Below are 21,073 nucleotides of genomic sequence, written 5' to 3' on the forward strand. Positions count from 1 at the left end.
CAATCCTAACTCTTTTCTCAGAGACGGAAGGAATCAGGATGGTTGGGTATCATCTACACTACTTAGTGCCCTCAGACCACCTCCTTCACATCCCGCCCTTTGAGAACTTAGATTCTCTTAATTGTTCTATTTTGAATCAACTCTATGTGTCAGGCACCACTGACCCATATTCTACTACTTTATCCTTACAGGACTCTAGTGGGTTAGTATCAGCTTTATTTTACAAATGAGGATTCTGAGGCAAAAACAAACATACCCAAGGCAAGTGGCAGAACTAGGATTTATCCAGGTCTTAGGGTTCCAAGCATGGGGTGTGTCACTTTTTTTTTCTTCACAACTTATTTCTTTAAAAGCTTATCTTTTAAGTAGAGTTTAAGAACATTTCTTGGTAATGTATTGCATGCATGATACATGTTCATCTGTGCTTCAGTTGGCTAAAAACCAAAGTGGGCCTAATTTGTTAAAACCAAATAAATAGTGTCCAATAGAACTTTTTGCAGTGATGGAAATATTCTATATCTGTGCTAGTCCAGTAGCCACTAGCCTTGAAATTGGCCAGTATGACTGAGGAACTGAATTGTTAATTTTATTTAATTTCTATTAATTTAAATGTAAATAGCCAGATGTGGCTAGTGGCTGCCATATTGGACAGCTTAAGTCCAGTCCTTAGATACTGGGAGTAAAACAAGAATTACTGTCCTCTAATGCCTCGAGAAAGCATGCCAGGGAGGCCAGAAACTTATCCTGCTGCAGGCAAACGAATGGAAAGGGCTCTATCCTTGAAAGTCACATATGTGTAAGTGTGTTTATATCATGCTAAAGACTCAAGTTTTAGTCCCTTTGCCTCCAGGGAGATGTTATATACGCTTCTTATATAAGCTCCTTTTTTTGGTCATAAGTAACGTAAACCAACTGTGAGTGACTTAAGGAATAAAGGAATTCAGCAGAGGGATGGGGTAACTCAGAGAACTGAAGGAATCCTTAACGAGTCCAGACCTTAGAAGGGAACCTCGGGGGTAGCAACTAAGGAACAGCTTTTAGAGTAAATCTACTCCAAACATCCTGGGCCCTCACCTCATTCCCACATCCCTGGGAGTAGCTTGAGCACTGCTGATATATTGGTCAAAGAAAGGCAAAGCACTTTACTGGACAGTTTTATAGAGACTACCTGTAAAGAAAAATAGAGAAAGTGGAGAAATAGACAATGAACAGTCAAAAAAAAAAAAAAAAAAACACATATAAACTGCTTAGCACCATATCCTCATGTGACAGGGAGATAGAATGTAAAACGGAGCAAGTGGGCTAATACTCATGTTGTTACGGGATTTAGGGATAGTAAAATATAATACTTAACCACGTTCCATTAAAGCACTTATGCTGAGTGAGTTGATTTGGCCGAGTGTTTTTAAGCACTTAATATGTGTGCCTTTTCATAGCAGCTCTACGAAGAAGTCAGTGTTTTCACTGCTCTTTTTCCAAATCAATAAACTAGGATAATGAAAAATTATGATTTGCTCAGAGAAAGGTAATTACTAGTACAGAAAAGATTTGAGCCCCGAGCCACTGGTGGCTATTTCTGTCCTTAATCCACATTGTATGTCTCCTCCAATTTTGCTTTTAGCACAGAAGAAGATGGTAAAACTCTGTTTAACATTAATATTTCAGGCCTTTTATGTGCTAATGAGAGAGACTCTCTATTCATTAGATATGCTTGGAACATGATTTGGCCTGATGAATACAAGTGCTTTATAATGAGTTTTTAAAATTATGTTTGTTCAATTTCTGTACTTTTCATCTCTAGTTTCTTTAATCTTTTTAAAATCTGTACTTAGAATTCAGTTCAATTTTCCATTAGTCTTTAAAAAGAAAATTAAAACCCCCTATAAACCTACCAGGTATTTCTATGGTTAACATTTTGGTACGTAGCCTTCCAGTCTTTTTTCTATACATATAGATATATGCTTTGAAATATAAGAATGGGGTCATACGCTAAATAACTGTGTATGGTTTGCTACTAAACAAACAGAGCCATTTCTCTCCCATTAATTTTTTTCACACCATTTTTCTAAATATAGATAGCTTTGTCATCCTTAAAAATAGAACATTCTCATTGTAAAAAATTCAATTTACAGAAAAAGAATAAAATTCACCTGGTATCTCACCATTGTAGTATGAAAAAGCTTTCAGAAATTATATACATGTATAATTTTATATAAGTGAGATCATGTTGTATATGGTTTTTAAAAATATGGTGTTCTTCACTTAGTATGTTGTGGATATCTTTTCAAATCAGTATATACAAATAAAACTACATCATTTTTTCCAGATAATTCCACAAACACTGAACACTTACAATGTTATACTGTGCTGGGCAACGAGGTGACGAGGATGCATGAGAATAACATGTTATCATTTTTATTGATTCACAATATTATATGGTAGATATGTCATAATTAATTTTCTTAGCCTCTTCCTATCGAATATTTAGATTATCTCCACATTTTTTCCTATAACAAACACAGTGGGATGAATCAGCATCCTTCCAGCTAAACCTTTGCCCACATATATTCCTTACTTTAAGTTTCTAAATGTAAGAAAAGAATACGGAATATTTTAACGCTTTTGATGTTTATTGCTGTCCTATTGTTGTAATTTTGTGTTTTATGGTTAAACTCTGCTTTCTTTGTGTCTGTACAAATGCAGGCAGGCCTTCAATTAAGTGATCACAGCTGAGTTAATATTATTTTGAATTTTAATAAACGTATCTTTGATTCAGAGCATTTTCACATCATTTACTTTATCTTTCCAACACCAGCCCCCACATGTGAGGCAAAAAAGGCACCGGTATGATATTTATTTACATTTTACAAGGCACTCGGAAGCCAAATAACCACCTAAGATTCCTCATATACTAACGGATGTTTGGAGGAACTCCGTGTAGCATTAATGTAATTCCAGTTGCAATGGACATTGTATTTGAGTCCCCACCATCAGTGCCATGTCAGGTGGTCAGTCTAGCTGGTCATGGTAATTGGCTGCCTTTGACCGTGATTGGCTCTCACATTGCAGGCCCAATGTAGACAGGGCCAGTGAGATTCAAAGAGAGGCTTCCTGGGGCTTCTGAGTAAAAAGCAGTTAAGAGAACAGGCACAAAACAGAAACGGACTCGCAGACTTTGAGAACAAACTCATGGTCACCAAAGGGGGCGGTGACAAATTAGGAATGTGGGATCAACAGATATAAACTACTATACATAAAATAGATAAGCAATAAGGATTTACTATATGGCACAGGGAATTATAGTCAGTATCTTGTAATAACATATAATGGAATACAATCAGAAAAAAATAACTGAATCACTATGCTGTACACCTGAAACAAACACAATATAGTAAATTGACTATACTTTAATAAAAAAGAAAGAACAGGCAGCCTGTTGCCCCAATTGCCTGTGGCAGCCGTCCTACAACCATTAGGGGAAAAAGCCCTATGACAAAGCTGAGATGAGTTGAGCGTCAGGGAAAAAATGAAGTCTATGATGACATCATTACACTTGGACCAATCCTGAAGCTTACCCTACCGATAGAGTCTCTGTTATGTCAACAAATACAACAATACTATCTGTTCTAAACAACAATCTGTTGTTTAGAACAGATTGTTACTTCAGCTGAAAGAATCTTAAGTGATAAATGGTTTATATTTAAATTTATAAAAATTTAAATACAGCAATAATTTTGGTCAAATATTTTCTCTTAGTATCCTAATTTCTTTTGTCTTAGTATTGAACATGAATTTTATGCTTCTGGCATGAAAGTAATTTAGTTTCTTGAATTAAAAAGAAAATATGGAATACAGATTTGCCACTAAGTTTTCGCTAAAACTGCCTTTGTATGTATTACGTCTCTTATACAGAAACAAAGTAAACACAATAGCTTTCCTTACTGAAAAGGCAGAGTCTCCCTCCTTTATTTCTCTGTGAAAATGACCTGGGGGTATTCTCTTTATAAGTTGACTTGGGTTCTCTAAGAGGACCAATTACCGAAATTTGTAAATCAAGATTTACAAAAGAGTGTCAGATTCTTAAAGCCATGTTTTTAGGAATATTCTTGGCATTTCTAAGGAAGATTGTCAGCTTAAATTTTGTTGAAGCCAAATTTTACCATTTTAGTCCTTTACTTGGTTCCAAAAAGTGTTTGATCCATGTGGCACTATAAGAACAATTTATCTCTGCAGATATGCAAGTTCAGTTTATTTCCAGTAAGGAAGGCTTGGTTTGATGATGATAGGAACATGGTATCCTCTTTCAAAGAAAATGGCTGTATCATCAGATATTCTACAAAGTATTTTATATACATTTTCTCAGCCTCATGTCAACACTGTGAGATGTGTCCTCTTTTTGCATTAAGGAAGTGAGACTAAGCAGATAAATAATTTGCCCCAAGTTACATAGCTAGTAAGGGTTGGAACAATATTTGAACCCAAGCAATTGTTGCATTAGGCCAAGTCCTAACTGCTCTGCTATGAGTACAAACCCCTGACTAAAACTAAAAAGAATAGCCAAGAACTAAAGGCTTCTAAAAATGCAGAGAAGTCTGAAAATCAGTGAGGAAAAAAAATATTCTGAGCAAGAAAATGGGAGGCAGAAAGAGCTCATGTGAGCTCCAAATTAATAGATAAGCAATAAGGATTGGTTACACACAATAGACAATAAGGAAGGTGCACACAAACACAGGAGCAGCTGTGTTGGTAGGAACAGCATCACAGCGTTAAACTCAGAAATGCCTGGTCTTATGAAAAATTCCAAAGCCATCCATTTAAAGGTTTTGTATTATTTCCAGAGGTGGATCAGCGATAATGATGATCGATAACCTTTAACTGAGTACCTAATATGTCTCCGATGCCATTCTACACGGTTTACCAGTATTGCCTCATCTCCTTCTTAACAGCAATCCTATGAAGTTTTCTGATGATGGAGAGACTGAGGCTCTAAATGGTCAGTTAACTGACCAGGGGTCTCACAGTTGATAAGTGGGGAAGCCAAGAGATGAACCCAGATGGTCTAGTTCCAGAACTTGCATTCCCAAGCACATGCTGCAACAAGGAAGGAGTAGACTTGGTGCTCAGGATGTGGGGAGGCTCCACAAAGTCAAGCAGGGTAGTAAAGAGGCCCATACTACAGTAGGAAAAGCAAGAGCTCTGAAGTCAAAAGACCCTTGTTTAAGACCTGCGTCTTGAAACCTATATTACTTGGCAATTATCCTTAACCTCTATAATAGGGGTAATTATACCTGCCCTACCCACCTCACCAGGTTTTTGCGAAGATCAAATAAGGCTATGTGTGGGAAATACATTATAAACCTTAAAGCCCTGTGTAAATATTGCCCCCTATAAATAAATGATTGTACCATCATGAGAGGAATATGGCATAAGATAATGTGCAAAAGCTTTGTCTCGTCAGTGGGCAGATGACCCCCAAAGTTTGTTTTCAGCTTCAAGCAGAGATCTTGTATGCAAAGCAGGGTTTTAAAAAACAACAACATTGAAGAGTATCAGTTTGAATGTTGATAAGTGTTTTATAAATAGCTGCATAATTAGCATGTACTTACTGCAAAAAGTATACATAATATTTTATTCCCTGTTGTAGGCTGTAATGAATCTGCTGCCTCTACATCCTAGGAGGTTTTCACTTACTTTCCCCATGATAATTTTAATACATGGAACCATTATTAGCTGAATTAAGAATAAGTAAATGAGCAGTAAAAAAAAATACAGAAAAATTACGGGTGCCTGTGGTGAGTAAGATAATAACTAGGTAAAAATATATGAAATAATTACAGTGTTTGAACGGCAGAGCCGGCATGAGGAAAATGCCTCAATGGAATATTAAACCTGCTGTTGGCAGGGTAGAAGGACTCTGTGGCCTTCACCTCTTCTGATTCTCAGCCCTAATACCTCACTGAAAACAGATCCAATTTGTCTTCATCCATGTTTATATGATGTCAAAGGGGCTGGTCCAGTTCAATAAAGATTTAGTCATTCTGAAAGCCTGTGGTCCTATAGACTAAATACCCAATAACTAAAAGGTTCTGTTTAAAAGATGTACCAGATTTTGGTATTTACTGTAGACTTAGTCAACCTGGTAACATTGAATATGAACTTATTTAGAATGTATCTATGATCTGCATTTGAGATCTCGACAAAATGGAATTTCAGGTAATTTAGATAAAGAGTTTTAAAGAGCTGTGATATTTTGGGGGAAATACAGTTTAAAGAATATTCTATTATATGTAGCACTCCAAACAGTGTCACTGAATAGTTTAAGGTGAACATTTGAGGCTTTTTATGTTTACGTGCCCAGTCCTTGATTAGGAAATGTAGAGATTCACATTGAATTTATGACATGGTTCCTGCAGTTAAGGATTCTTTTTTTGAATTTGTTTTCTTTTTTTATTGAAGTATAGTTAATTTACAATGTTGTGTTAGTTTCAAGTGTACAGCAAAGTGATTCAGTTATAAATATATATGTTCTTTTTCAGATCCTTTTCCATTATAGGTTATTACAAGATACTGAGTATAGTTCCCTGTGCTATACAGTAGGTCCTTGTTGATTATCTGTTTTATACATTGTAGTGTGTATATGTTAATCCCAAACTCCTAATTTATCTCTCCCCCTGCCCCCCACCATCCCCTGTGGTAGCCATGTTTGTTTTCTATGTCTGTGGGTATATTTCTGTTTTGTATAGAAGTACATTTGTATCTTTTTATTAGATTACACATACAAGTGATATCACATGATATTTGTCTTTCTCTGTCTGACTTCATTTTAATACGATAATCTCTAGGTCCATCTATGTTGCTGAAGGATTCTTATTTAATGCTCTTGGATGGTGAAAAGTCGTATTACCATAATGAGAAACCTCAAATTAGGATTTGAATCATCAGTAGTTTAAGAATGTCTGGTCTGATTAGGAGTGGAGAGCCACTGCTTTCTAAATCAACAGACGTTGGACAAGAGAACTGGTTGAATATATATAGCAGAGAGGGTCTAGTTCAGACATGAGGGATCCTGCTTCGCTGACTCTCAGATGGTCAAGGCTGCAACAATTAACTCTTGGTTTTCTGTATGTGCTTTGTCTTCTTTGAGGGCTTTTGAGGATCAGTTCTACATCTCACATGGATTTCCCTGTTATCCAACAAACTTCTAGGTTACCTAATTCTGCTGCATATGTTTGGATATAGAAATAATAATATTAGACAAACACAATAACGTAAACAAGTCAACAGAGTACGGGGGCGGGAGGTAAGAGAGCTGAGTTCTAGTTGGAAGAATTCCATTGATAAATTCAGAAAAATCACTTCACCTCATTCTACCTGTTCCCTTACCTCTAAAAATGGTGGAGTTGAAGGAGATAAAGCTCAGATTCTATGATTCTGTGAATCAGCTGAAATCAACTCAGTATATGACTGATGAGTTTGGCCACTTGGACTACTATGGCCTTTTCTTAATTGTGTTAAAAGTAACAATTAAGGGAATAATTCCAGATTCTCTTCCAGACTTTAAACTAGCACTTTATGAGCTACCAGAATCAAATACCAGAACCATGTTATCTTTCTGTGACTTTTTCCCATGAATTCAAGCAGCCATATTGCTTCTTACCAGAACCCAGCTGTCATGATATCACGAGTCATGACCTTATTCTATACAAGTATTTCCTGATCATATGACAAACTCATTAGATTATGTGTTTGATATTCTCTACTAACCTATTCTTGAAACAGCCATTAGCTAAGTATGTATTTCAGATGGTGTTCTTTGTATGTTAAAAATGTGTGTGGTATGCATTAATGATCCTTTCTAAACTGTTATTTGTGCTGGAGAAGAGTTAGATTTTTATTCCACATAGGACTTTCTCCATCAAATGGTTCATGCATTATTATCCCAGCTTTAGCCACGGAAAGTAATGGTTTCTGCAACCTTTCTGATGTGTGTGAATTTACAAATACTATATTTGAAATGTTACTCTTGTTAGCTTGCATTTTTGACATCATATTGAGACAAGGGACCTGGTGGGATGCTCTTTATTCTTTGGCTGCTTTCTGAAGGGAATATAGGTTTCTTCTCTTTCCCTTTCTTTTTTGTAGGAGTTAAAATAAAATCTAAAAATCACATAAATATTCTAAAAACCTGGGGAGATTGTTATGGGAATAAATAGAAGCCCCAGCACCTCCCCTGTGACCATTTCAGGCAGATCAATTACATGTAGAGTCTTCTCTGTGTCCCCTGAGAATCTGATTCAGCAGCCTGTTGAGGACTGGAATGGTGTGACGCCTGTGGAAGGGCCGAATCCTTGAGCACGTGCCTAGATTCAGCTATGAAAATACTATGACTCCCAACTCCACCTTAGTGAATAAACACCTGTAAGGGGAAAGGCAAGACTTTGTGAAACAAATCAGTGCTTCCTTTTGTTTTTTCCAGAGGTAAAGATTCGTAACTTTCATGAGAAAAAAGAGAAAGCCTCTTCCTACTCCCTCTGGATTCAGTCAGTTCTAGCTCCCAGGAGGCTGTGGAGCTATACATGAAGAGTGGGGGGCACTCAGCCCTTGGTTTCGGGACTGGACAGGCTGAGTCAGCTCTAGGAAACTAGGAACTTCAGCAAAAAGGAAGGAACGAAGAGAAGGAGGGAAGGAGGGAGGGAGGGAGGGAGGAAGGACAGATGAGAGAGAGAGGGGGAGAGAGAGAGAGGAGGAGAACTCTTTCCCATTAGGATCTCTGCTTCCCAGATGCAATTACTGGTAATAACTTCATGAACCCAAGCACCAGTGTGTAGTCACTATAGCCACTGCTTGGGCCATAGGGGTGGCCATAAGAGCCCTGCCTGGATTTGTAAGCCCTGCCATTTACTCACTGAACAACCTTGGGCAGATCTCCTCTCTGACCCTCGGTCTCCTCATCTGTAAATATTTACCCTTCAGGTTTGTGGAGAGCATTAGACGATCATGTGAGCACTCGAGTATATTTATTATAAACTGTAGAGCCCGACCCATATTTGAAGCGTTAATCACGTTAATCCTTGCAGTCATGTGTTTTTATTGTACACAAAAGACAGATTTCCCCAGCAGAAGAGAAGACAAGAAGAATCTGTGTCCTGACCCACAGAGACAATGACAATTTAGTCATCCTACACTAGGGCCCTATAGATTAGCCACAGGTGTGCAGCTGGTGCCTCTGGATGCAACATACAAGCATTTGTATTGCTTCCTTGAGTCCAAGTTGGGATAACCTGGAAAGTTAGAATCATATCCACTTACTATCAACTAGATATTTCAAACCATTTCAGCCTCATACAAGTAGGAAAGAACCTCTCTCTCTCTCTCTCACTCTCTTACTGACTTATGAGTGAACAAGTACATATTTTTCAATCAGTCAAGACTTACTCGCTTGGTACCCACCACGTGCCTGACCGTGCTCCTAGGTACCCTAAAAGATAGTCTTAAAATGTAGTGCCCAGCATTACAATTCTTTGGAAAGAAAAACTGAGTTATGTGTGCATCCCAGCAAGAGACCAAAGGGTTAATCAGAAAAAAAATAATTTTCACAGAAAGTGATCTTTCTTCCCTTTTTTATTGTAAGCTCAAAGAGAATTGTAGCAATACAGGTTGAGCAATTTTCTTTTTTATGAATCCCGTGCTCAGTTGATGAAAGCCATTTTGCAACCCATTTACATGCAGTAAACCTTTGCTTTAAAGTTCTGTCACTTACCTTGATCATGATTACTTATAGTCCCTTTAGAAAAGGCCCTGGACTGGTTTAGCTCCCAAGCATAGCACTGCCACAAGACAGTTTTCTACAGTGCCTTTTAAATCATGGTCGTAAGCTAAGACATGCCCAGTCTTGTAGCCAGGTATGAGGCACAGGGATATTGTATAATGCAGAATAAACCAGCTGGAATTAGGAGTCTGGGATTTAAAACCAGCTCTACAATCTCACTATGTAATCTGGGCCATTCACACTCCTTTACTGTCAGCTTGCTCACTTGTAGAAAGAATGATGTTTTCATCACAAGACTATAAAGTAGGGCTTAACTGAGGTACTCTCTGTGCAAGTTACAGTGTAAGTTATAAAAAGGAAATTGTTTTATGAACGAATCGTCTATAATATGTACTATAAATCACTGAAAAAGGAACAGTATGTCTAATCTAAAATTTTTCTTGATCACATACTATATTTTCCCTACTGTAATCCACAGAAGAATGTAAACTGAGAGCAGGTACCTTCACCAGACACATACAGTAGACACTCAATCAGGTATCTGTTGTATTAATGGATAAAATTTCTATGTAAATGTCACTGTGCTAGGCATGGTATGGAATACAAGAAAAATAACGTGTTACCCCAAGCCTCAAGGAATCTGTAGTTAAGATGACTAACCACTGATGCACAAAAAGCCAATAAGAGTTAAATAATGGTTCTGAGCAAGAGAAAAAAGGATGGTATAAAAACTGTGTCTAAAAAAAACTGTGTCTGAGTCCCTCACCGGAAGACGGATACAGCAGGAACCTTTCCTTGTCCTAACCCTGGGTGAGTTTATCTACCTGAGCCTCACTTCCTTCCCATGTGCTTTTTGTGTCAGTCACGGTTCCAGCAGGACTAGATGCCCACTCGTAAGTGTTTAACTGAAGCGCACATAATGAAGGATTGTAGAGATGTGTCCAGAATTGTGGGAGCCAACAAGAGGTGGCAAGGCGCAACAGCAGGAAGCATTACCCTAGAGTTGAAGGAGGGCAGCAGGCAGGCAGGGAATGTGATGAGAGCCGGAGCCAGGCGCAACAAGAATCCTTGTCAACACACAAGTCCAAGTGGAGCCATGCAAGTCTAATTCTTTGGGCAGCGATCAAGGCAAAGCCAGCTGGGTTTGTCTGCATCTGGTCCAGAACCCGTGTGCAGGTGAGGGTTTTCTTGAGGGCCTGAGGAAGGTTTCCAGTAGTCCAGGAGGCAGGCTTTCTGAAGCTGGGATCTGTCACCCTGTCTTTGCAAGTAGCCCAGTGAATGGCTAAATGTCTTCCTTGACTCCTTGGCACTTACCACGCACAGCCTTCACAAGGTACAGAACAGGAGAAAATGGATTATGCCCTCAACAATAAGAGGCGAGTCATCCGCCTGGTTTTGCAGTGGGCCGCCATGTATGGAGACATCCTGCAAGAGGATGATGTGGCAATGGCTTTCCTGGAGGTACGTGGGGGTCATCCCTGCCAAGAATGCACCTTTGTCCTACAATGCAGGGACTATCCATAGGCATGGCAGCTTCCCTGGAGGGACTGTAATTGCAGATTCTAGATTCTGTTAACATGTTCGTTCATCAGAAAGGTACTATAAGGAAAGTAAAGAAAAGCATCATCCATTATCCTGCCCCTCTAATTCAATAACTGGAAGTAGCATTCTAATGTATTTTCATTTGGTTATTTTCTCTGTTATATTTTCCGTAGTTGTAATCACATAGTACCCATCATTTTACAGGCTGCTTTTTCCACGTGATGTAAGGAGTTTTCCATGTCAGTAGAGTCTTTCTAAGAAAACTTTCTAACGGCCCTGCCACAGATATATTTATTTGTTCCCATATTATTGTATATTTACATCATTTCCATTTTTACCTTCCTAGAATAACAGCGTAGTGAACACTTTTGTGCCAATAGGTCTATCCTTGGTTATATTCCTAGCAGTGGGATTACTAGATCAAATGGTGGATACTTTTGAGTAGAGTGAAGCAGATAACTTTACTGAGGAATTCCTGGGGCCACGAGGTAGTTCTGAAGGGAAACGATTTACTTTGTAAACACTGCTTTAAGCTGAGCTTCCCTTTTCCTTCCCATGGCTCCAGCCCAAGTCACAGCATTGACCTGGGCATTTAATCCTTGATGACTCATTCTGTCCTCCGAATCTGAGATGGGGACCTTACTCCTGTGCAGGCAAAAGGCAATGTGGCTTCTGTTTCAAACCTTATCAGTCTGTCTGTTCAAGAATGAATTATCCAGAAGAAACGTCCCCAGTCTCTCCTTTTTACTCATGTCATTTGGCAGGCAGAGAAGTGAGGCTGGGAGGAAAGGTGGACGATGAGAGTCCCTCACGGCTGTGGGATAAAGGATTTTGAAAATGTAGAGGAATAATAGTAGCTTGGGTCATTGGGTCATGGCCCCTACCCATTGCATCGAGTAAAGGACCACTTTACAGATGAGCCAAAGTGGTGTGACGCTGCCACTGCCACAGCTCTCAGCTCCTGCTGGGGAGGCCACTGCTCCTGCACAAAGCAGGGCACGGCGGCTGCTGCACAGTGGGCGGGGCCATTCCCAGGACGTCAGTGAAGAGTCCTGAGCTGGTGACGTAAACTCAGCAGAATTTCAGTTCAGTGCTGAAAACCACGACTGTACTTTTACCACCAACAGTTAACCACGACCAGTGGTAAATATTAAACAACAAATACTAACATAATATTCAAAATAAATATTAAAATTTCCCTGAAAAAACATTGAGGTGAAAACAGTGCTCTTAAAGGATAGACTATAAAATAACCCATTCCAGAACATTGCATTGCATTACATTGCCTTTGGTATAAATATCATATAAACAATTCATTTGCAATTCAATTTTTTTGTAATTTTTTTATTGTGGTAGAATATATCAAACATAAAATTTGCTGTTTTAATCTTTCTTAAGCATACAATTCAGTGGCATTCATTACATTCGCAATGTAACGCAAACATCACCACCATCCGTTTCCAAAATTTTTTCTCACTTGCCATTGTGAATTTAGGCATGCCGTAACATTCTCTTTTACTTTTTTGTCCCCAGTCCATGAAACCATGGTCTGGAGAAGCTAGTGAGGCAGATGACATAGGGACACGTCTTTGTTGCTCTTTACAGAATTACGTACCTTTTGCAGTTCTTGTTAAAAGCCTGTGACCTTTGCCAATTACAGGAGTTTTATGTGTCTGTATCAGATGATGCCCGGATGATTGCTGCCCTCAAGGAGCAACTGCCCGAGTTGGAGAAGATTGTCAAGCAAATGTAAGGAAGGGCTTGGCTTTGGGGTGTGCTTTCATCAAGTAAGTGCCTGCTGCCTCTGAATCACATCATCTTCCAGGAGGTCCTTTGCCCACCTCCCAAAAGGTGAAAGATGCTTTGTCAACAACCACACTCTATTCTGATTTGAGCAATCTGAGCGTCGGGTGAAGAGGTGCAGTCAGGCCAGATTAACAAAAGGACAGAGATTCCGCGTAGCTGCCTTCTGTGCCAGATGGCCGCCAGGAGAGAGCCTGGGGAGCCAGAGATCCTCTCTGAGTGTCTAACTCAATAAACTCGGGTCCCTTTGGTTCAAGGCAGTGAATCCAGTAATAAAGTGGTCAGTGGAATCTAAAGAAAGTTTGAGGAGAATTACTTACATGGTAAATTCACTTCGGGCTGCCAGTGCGGTCGGTGGTGAATATTTGTGTCCTCTCAGTGGCAACACAGAAGGTTTTCACATGCTGTTCTTTGAGCCGTTGATTAAATACTGGCTACTAAATAGACTTTGAGATCGAGAAATTCTGGCTTTTATCATCAGTTCGACAAGGGATCTGTCTGTGACAAGAGCTGATCTCTTAGCTGTCTCCTCTGGGCCTCGGCCTCTCAGTATTAAAATAAGGAGGCTCGTGTTGCCTCCTGAAGGGATGCTGTGGTTTCATTTTCTAATGTAAGATTAAAGTTATATACAAATGAAGCAATTTAAAATAATAGTACCAACAGTATTAAATAATGTGCTTTCTCTCTTTCTCGTAGTTCAGAAGATGCAAAGGCTCCACAAAAGAAGGTAAGTGGCAACGGATTAGGATTCTCTAACTGTGCCCTGTAGCATGACAGTTCTCCAGAAACATAATATTGCAATACATGACAGTGCTATCTTTGTAAAGACAAAATACGTTTATTTCTCGACTCTGCTTCTCAGATGTGTGTCCTCTGAGTTGCAAACGTGCATTTGTCATTCATTCCTTATGACAGCTGCTGCTGTTATTATTTTTTACAGCACAAAGTTCTTTTGCAGCAGTTCAACACAGGCGATGACAGAGCCCAGAAGCGCCAGCCTATCCGTGGCTCTGATGAAGGTGAGAATGTCTTCCAACTTGTGCAGATTATTTAAAGTCAGAATAAAATCTGCCCCCTGGGAATCACCCCTTGGGCCCACAGAATAGCTTTTCTTGGCTGTCCCTGTGTACTCCAAATGGTTTGCTTGGAGGTGCCTGTTTGCATTCCAATTATTTATGTTCTTGAACTCTGTGCCTGGAGCTGAGGTGCTTGTTCACACTCCCCTGATTCTGCCTCTCCCCCACTGCTACCTCTCCTTGAAGGAGAGAAAGATTATCTCAGGCACCCGTTGTCAACGTGGCAGGAGGGTGGCTGGCGCTTTGCAGATGCCTCGCCGAGGTGGAGCGCCAGGGGCACCTGCAGAGCGGGGCTCCCACCCAGGGAGAGCACTCTGGCCCTGAGCAGTACCTCGTTAGCAGCCATCAGGGAGGCAGAGATGCTGGCTGTTATTGTTTGCTTGGTTAAGATTTCTCCAAAGAATCACAACCAAAATAAGATGAATGATCATGATAAAATCTTCATCTTAAGCCACAGATGACTCTTGTAATTTAGCGGTGCCCCAAACTCCAGAATTACAGGAGCTGGAAATTGCCTTCAAGATCTATGTGTTCAGAGCTGAGCGTCTGGGTGCCACATAGGGGCCTGCTGAGCTGAGTACCACCCGTGCCACCTGGCCTGGCCTCCGAGTACACAAACCAGGGAACAAGTGAGCAGCCATGTCAGAGAATGTTCACGGCCCCAGGCGGAAGCGCTCCTGTTTGCAGAGGCGTTAATGTTGGCTCCCCACCACTGCTCTGGGCTGCAGGAATCTAGTAACCTGCCTACAACACAGCACTCCCGGTATTGTGCAAAAGAAAGGCTCACAGACAAAGGCAGACCCAGAAAATTGGCCTAAACATACTTCTCATTGTTTCGCATGACCTATGTGTGGGTTTTTCACAAATATCTGTTGTGGTTTTTGTGACTGGAGCTGGCAGTTGTGGACTTTTCTTAGACCAATGCTAAGGTAAGAAGTTTTAGAAGGGGGCAGGCATAGGCATAAATGAGTACAAATAAATACAAATCTTAAGAATGGCAAGATGATGCAAATTTCGGAGCGTGTCTAAACATTTTGCATAGCTTTTGTTTTTTTTAAGAACTCACAAGACCAACTTATCTTACTGTTGTTGCCTTCCCAATAGTTCTGTTTAAAGTCTATTGCATGGACCACACCTACACGACCATCCGGGTGCCAGTGGCTGCCTCGGTGAAGGAAGTCCTCAGCGCAGTTGCCGACAAACTAGGCTCTGGGGAAGGCCTGATCATCATCAAGATGAGTTCCGGAGGAGGTAACTGCCTTCTGCAAAGCAGAATATCCCATCCCAACAGAACCCTGCCAGAAGTTAGCGAGGCCCTTCCAAGCTGATCCAAAGGGACAAATAGGTGCTGTGTATGCTCCCCAAAATAACAGAAATCAAGTGGTCAGGGGCGGGCTGGGCTAGTGTCTAATATCCCCTATCCTGTAGGTAACCACCCTGAAGCAGAAAAGGGTGAAATGATCTATCCAAGGCAGTTGGAACTGAGGTCTTTGGTGTGGATGTCAGCCTGGAGTTCTTTCCCTATAAACCCTAAACAAAAAAGCTTAAGGCTGTAATAACATATAATGGAAAAGAATCGAAAAACAATGTATACATGTAAATACCTGTGTCTATACGTATATATGTAGTACTGAATCACTTTGCTGTATACCTGAAATAACGCAACACTGTAAATCAACCGTACTGCAATTAAAAAAAAAAAAAAGCTTAAGACCTGGGAGCTCTGAGAAATGTGGGCCCTAAGAGGTCACCTGGCTTTTCTAGCTAAAGGCTGTAGGTTTTCACAAGTCTGAAGTCGGAGGTGGCCATAGGCTGGTTCTTTCCAGTTGATGATGGTTTTCCTCCTTCCCCAGTAAAGAGGACGGGAACTCAGCTCATCAAACAAAACGAGAAGTCTTTTCCCTGGCAGGATTACTGGACTGCTCTCTGCTTTCCTGAAATGTCGTTTATTCATTCTTCATATAGTTTCTGGCCACTTAGTGTGGCTGTGAGAGGAGAGGAGGTGTTGGACACAGCCTGGGCCTCCAGGTTGCTCACAGGCTGGTGAGGCGGGAGACAATAAATAAATAATTATAGTCCATGCCGGCAAGAGTTTTGGAAGGGTCTGCATGCATTGCAGTGAGAGCCTGGAGGAGAGAGCCATCAGGCTAGCTGGTCCAGTACGATTTGATAGTTACTGGAAGATCCTTCAGGATCGGGTGAGCCATCCCTGCCGTGTTTGAAGACAAATGATTCCACTGATGTAGGATTTTTAAATGCATCTCAGATTCCCAAGATATCCCCTTCCATTTCTGTTCCTGGCACACACGACCCAGGACGTCTGTCTGCCGTGATGATCCCTCTGGCACACTCTCGCCATAGCTATCCCCGGTGCCTCCTTCACTTCCTTCAGGTTTCCCCCCAAGTGTCATTGTCTCATGGAGGCCCCCTCCTTCCTTTCTCCAGTTCCCTTTCTAAAATTCCCCCTTACACATACTTCCTAGCCTCCTTCCCTGCTATACTGTTTTCTCCTCCTCACTGCTTACTCTCTGGTACATTGGTACTATCTGCGTCCCTCACTATGATATAAGCTCTTTCTGGACTGTTTTGGGTTTTTTCCCCTGTATTGTTCCCTTCTGTATCCTCAGTGCCTAGAGCAGTGTCCAGCATACAGTAAATGCTAAATATTTATTGTATGAATTATGTTTTTGTTTTTTTTGAATTATCTTTTAAATATAGAAGACTTAAGCTAATAATGCAGTTGCCCTCCAAATCAGGGAATGAGTGATAAAACACGGTAATAAATTTTACATCTAAAGTCATGTGGGATCTCAGAAACCCCCTAAGTTTTCTAAAAGTTATCTTGGCATCTCCAGAGTGCTGGGCGTTATTACCATCTGGAAGCGTAACTTGTTTTTTAAAAAGCAGGTGCGGTTTCTGTATGCAGAACCAGGTGACTTGACCCTCGGGTATTTCCATTCCTGTGTTGCGGTCATTTCTGACGGCATCCTGAGTGTCGTGCGCCTGCACGAATGCCTTGTCTTTTTTATTCGGTGGGTTCCTTCAGTACTGTATTTTATGCAGTCACTCTGCGTGTTCCGGTAATTCACCAAGCTGGTAATTTGTTGCTGTGATTAGGGCAGCGCAGCAAATCTCAGGTGCATTTAATAGGCAATCTCTTGCTTTTTATGTTCACAGAAAAGGTGGTGCTCAAACCTAATGACGTTTCAGTATTTACGACGCTCACTATTAATGGACGCCTGTTTGCTTGCCCGCGAGAGAAATTCGATTCACTGGTAGGTGTGGATGGCCACCTCAGAGCAGCGTCTGCAATCAGAAAAACTTGTCTGGAGCTTAATTTTGCAGTCACGTTGAACCTAGTTGCTAAAAAATCTTGAACGCTACTTGTCTTTTTCTTTTCTGCAGTCTATCAGGTAAGCCTCAGGTGTTCATTTGAGATGCTCTGAGCTTTAGATTTTCCTTTGTGGAAATTCGCCAAGGAACACTGCTACTGGCGCATAATTCAGCTTTCAGAACTCTTTGTAGTAATTCACGTCCTTGAAATGCCCCCGGTTTAAATATTACTATTAAGAATCTGAATACTTAGACACCAGGATAGAAATAATGTTTTAAGACAAGACGTAGCAATGTATCCTGCCCCTTAGGGGGGGGATGTAGAAATGCATTACGGCAGAGCCACTCTCCGGTCCAGGGAAAATGCTGTTCCCTGAAAGGGCTCTCTCCATCTTGTGTAGGAAATCTCAGAGGCCAGCCGTCTTTCCTAAGTCTCCAAAACAGTGTTCGCGGCCCCACCCAGCTCTCTGTGAGTAAAGGCTTAATCGGCCCTTGCTAATAAGTGACTGGCCCTCTCTTCTTTTTGCAGCGGGTAGGGTTCAGTTCTGTTTCTCCTGTAACAGGCGTAGAAGTGAGCAGCTACTAGGTATCTTAGAGAGCTTGTGGGGCCAGTTCAGGGGATAGAGGACTAGTTTTTTCCATCTTTAGACACACCGGGCTTCTTTACCAAGAGAAGTGCAACACGGGCGCTACAGGGAAACTGCATTGCGTTTTAGGGGGAAAACTTAACTACAGAAGTGACGCGTGAATACGTTCAGTTTAATCAGATCAGACATCGTAGGTAAATCAAGATTCCCCTCCTTGGACTTTGTAGAGCTTGTTTAGCCTCATCATGATTCTGACCTTCTAGTCTGGGGAGAGCTGTCTTGTGCACTGTCTCACCGCCGAGCAGATTTTGCAACATCTTGAATGTACCTGGAGGGGAGCTTCACGGAAGGGGCGTTAGCTCTGCCGCCCCTCTCTCATCCGTCTGGCCCGTGAGCACCCTCGCCTCACTCAGCCAACCACCAGCGTTGTGTGATCTGAGTCTGCCCCCAGTCCTTTTCGTATATTTTTCATCATCTACATTCGTGGCTTCCTGAAAAATAAATATTTCCCAGTATTGAGGGATTGGGGGAAAAAATGGCATGGATGAGTTACACTGCTCTCTTCTGGAAGCGAAAGCCATCAGAAGCCAGTTCAGCCAGAGCCCTGCCAAAGGTGCCACGTGATGTGTTTGCCACACAGCGCTCGGGCCTCTCTTCCCGGCTGGTTCTTGGCCGCGGTGTCCGATGATGTGGTGTAGAGACGGAGAGTGTGGACCATCTCCAGCTCCCTGTGGGGCACATACTAAGTTTTTAAGCCCCTGTTTATTTGCACACAGCCCTTCAGCCTTACAAGTTCTTAGTCCTTGCTCGTCTTCCATTTTAAGGCCGGAGTAATTGCAGGGAGTTTACTTTGCAGCAAGTACCCAGACGTGAACTTGCTTAACTTCTTCCCTGTCGGTGCTCTGCCATTCACTGGGCTGCCAGCTATGCTGTTGTTTCTAAGGAGTGGTCGAGCTGTCCCTGCCTCACAAAACTGTAGGCACGGAGCTCCTTTTCTGGCTTTCTAAAGATTTCTTTGAGGACAGTCCATCTAGGAAGAGTCGTATACAGGATGCCCCTGCAGTACAGAATGTTGGCCAAACCTTTGATCCATCAACACGTACTTATGAAGTGCTAGCTTCTGTGTGACACTAAACCAGTGTCCCAGAGCCTCTGCCCTTAAGACAATTATGGTCAGATTGGGAGATGAAACTAGCACAGACAGCCTGGAACAGAACAAATTGTAGTGCTGAAGTGTTGTCTAGAATTAGTAGAGTGCCAGTAATTTATCCTAGCTGCCTAAGGGCTTGGATTCTAGAGTTTTACTTTCTTGACATTTTAAACATAAATGTCAGTACAGAGCAACTTACAATAAAACCCCATGGCACTGTAATTTCGTTCTAAATACTTCTATCCATTCACTAGCTCCTTAGGTTTTTATGTAGGGCCTATACTATTATCATTCCAGGAGGATGATTCGGCTCTAGGATGGTCTTGAAGATGAATGCATCATGGTCCTTGTGCCTCAGGGAGCTCACAGTATAGCGTGGGACGCCAGAGTGTAATGAGTATCCAATGTGACAAATGCCATTGCAGAGCTAGGCACAGAGGTGCGGGAGCACGAGGAAAGAGGATGCTGAGATGGCAGCTGGCTTTAGCCATCTCTTTGTCACTGACAATCAGCACATCCTTTTAATGTCTTAGTTTCCTCATCTGGACAATGGGAGGGTAACAGTGCTATTCTCCCAATCACCACCATCCAGGCTTAACAGAGAAATCAGCTCTCAAAAAGAGCAGAGAGAGAGAATCAGTCTATAGGAGTTCTTTGCCTCTGTGTGGGCACTTTGCAGATCTGTCTGTGTAATGCAGACCTTACATAGGCTCTGCTACACTTCATCTGTAAGGAAATTTCCACAGGGGTCTCTATGAGAAAATGGTCCAAGGAATTGCTTCCTATGGGGCCAGCATGTTAATTCCCCACTTCAGTTAGAGGAGCCCTCTGTGCTGCTCAGATTGCCTCTCTGGTGGTTCACGGAGGGAAGGGATCGGCCTGCCCTTCGCTTGGTGAGCCCTGTTCACTCAAAAAAAGTAGAGATTCAACAGGGGGTTCTGTTTTTCTCTCAAAAGGGATTCAGGATGATATACCAGCCTCCAGGACTAAAAGAATTTAATGGCATCTTCCCTGTATTTGTTGGGTTAACTTATCCCCTCTGTGAAAAGCCATAAGACCTCAAGGGAAAGAGATAAGGAGTCAGTTAGACTGAGGAGAGAGCAAACCTAAGGAATAGAGGGCAGGTCCACAGCAGAGCACATGGGCGAGAGGGAGGGCAGAATGTGGAGAGCCGGTCTGAGCCTGAGACAGAGTTCTCGCACCAAGTATTTAAAAGCTTCCCCGACATTTCTACCTGAGACCTACCCCGCTTGAAACCATTCTCCTTATTTGCTTCCATAAGCTACTTGCCCATCAGCTTCAGGTCGGTTCCCTAAGTTTTAAAACTTTGGAATAATGGTTTTTCTTCCATGCTGTCTGTGCCCTGCATAAAGTGAATCAGGAACAACAGTATTTGGCTCATACATCCGGGTCCTGTACTCATCACACTTCCCCGTACCTCTGCATTGGTGCAGCAGAGCTGGGAAGGGAACTAATTTGGAGGGGACGGTGGGGACCTCCTCTGTGCTAGGCACTGTGCTCACGTGCTACACTTAAATTATTCCCATCCAATTCCCTTAACAAGCCTAGGTACTAGGTACTGGGGCCCCAACTCATCAGAGCTAGAGACAGTCAAGAGATAGGGAATCATTCAAGTCTATGTAATTAGAGTGGGGTTTACATTTAGAATCTGCTGCTCTCTAAAACTGGCACTAACCTGGTCTGTTTCAAAACCCTAACTCCCATCTGGTACTCAAAGACTTTCTAAAGCTGTTCAAGCTGTCCCTTTGGTTCCCCTGAGCTCTCTGTTCCTGCCAACTAAGTTTCATGACGG

At 41.7% G+C, this 21,073-nt stretch overlaps 1 protein-coding gene across 5 annotated transcripts in view; it reads left to right on the top strand.

The window, feature by feature from the left end:
• RAPGEF4 (Rap guanine nucleotide exchange factor 4) overlaps positions 1–21,073 on the top strand; it is a 320,536-nt gene that overhangs the window by 273,766 nt on the left and 25,697 nt on the right. For all 5 annotated transcript variants that reach the window (XM_004267312.4, XM_004267313.4, XM_049712252.1 and 2 more), the window contains 6 exons: positions 11,080–11,230; positions 12,972–13,060; positions 13,811–13,841; positions 14,055–14,133; positions 15,295–15,441; positions 17,368–17,465. In XM_004267312.4, coding sequence (XP_004267360.1) covers positions 11,080–11,230; positions 12,972–13,060; positions 13,811–13,841; positions 14,055–14,133; positions 15,295–15,441; positions 17,368–17,465 — 595 coding nt within the window. The remainder of the gene's footprint in view (positions 1–11,079; positions 11,231–12,971; positions 13,061–13,810; positions 13,842–14,054; positions 14,134–15,294; positions 15,442–17,367; positions 17,466–21,073) is intronic.

This window comes from Orcinus orca, chromosome 7, assembly GCF_937001465.1.
Source record: "Orcinus orca chromosome 7, mOrcOrc1.1, whole genome shotgun sequence".
Classification (NCBI taxonomy): Eukaryota; Metazoa; Chordata; class Mammalia; order Artiodactyla; family Delphinidae; genus Orcinus; species Orcinus orca.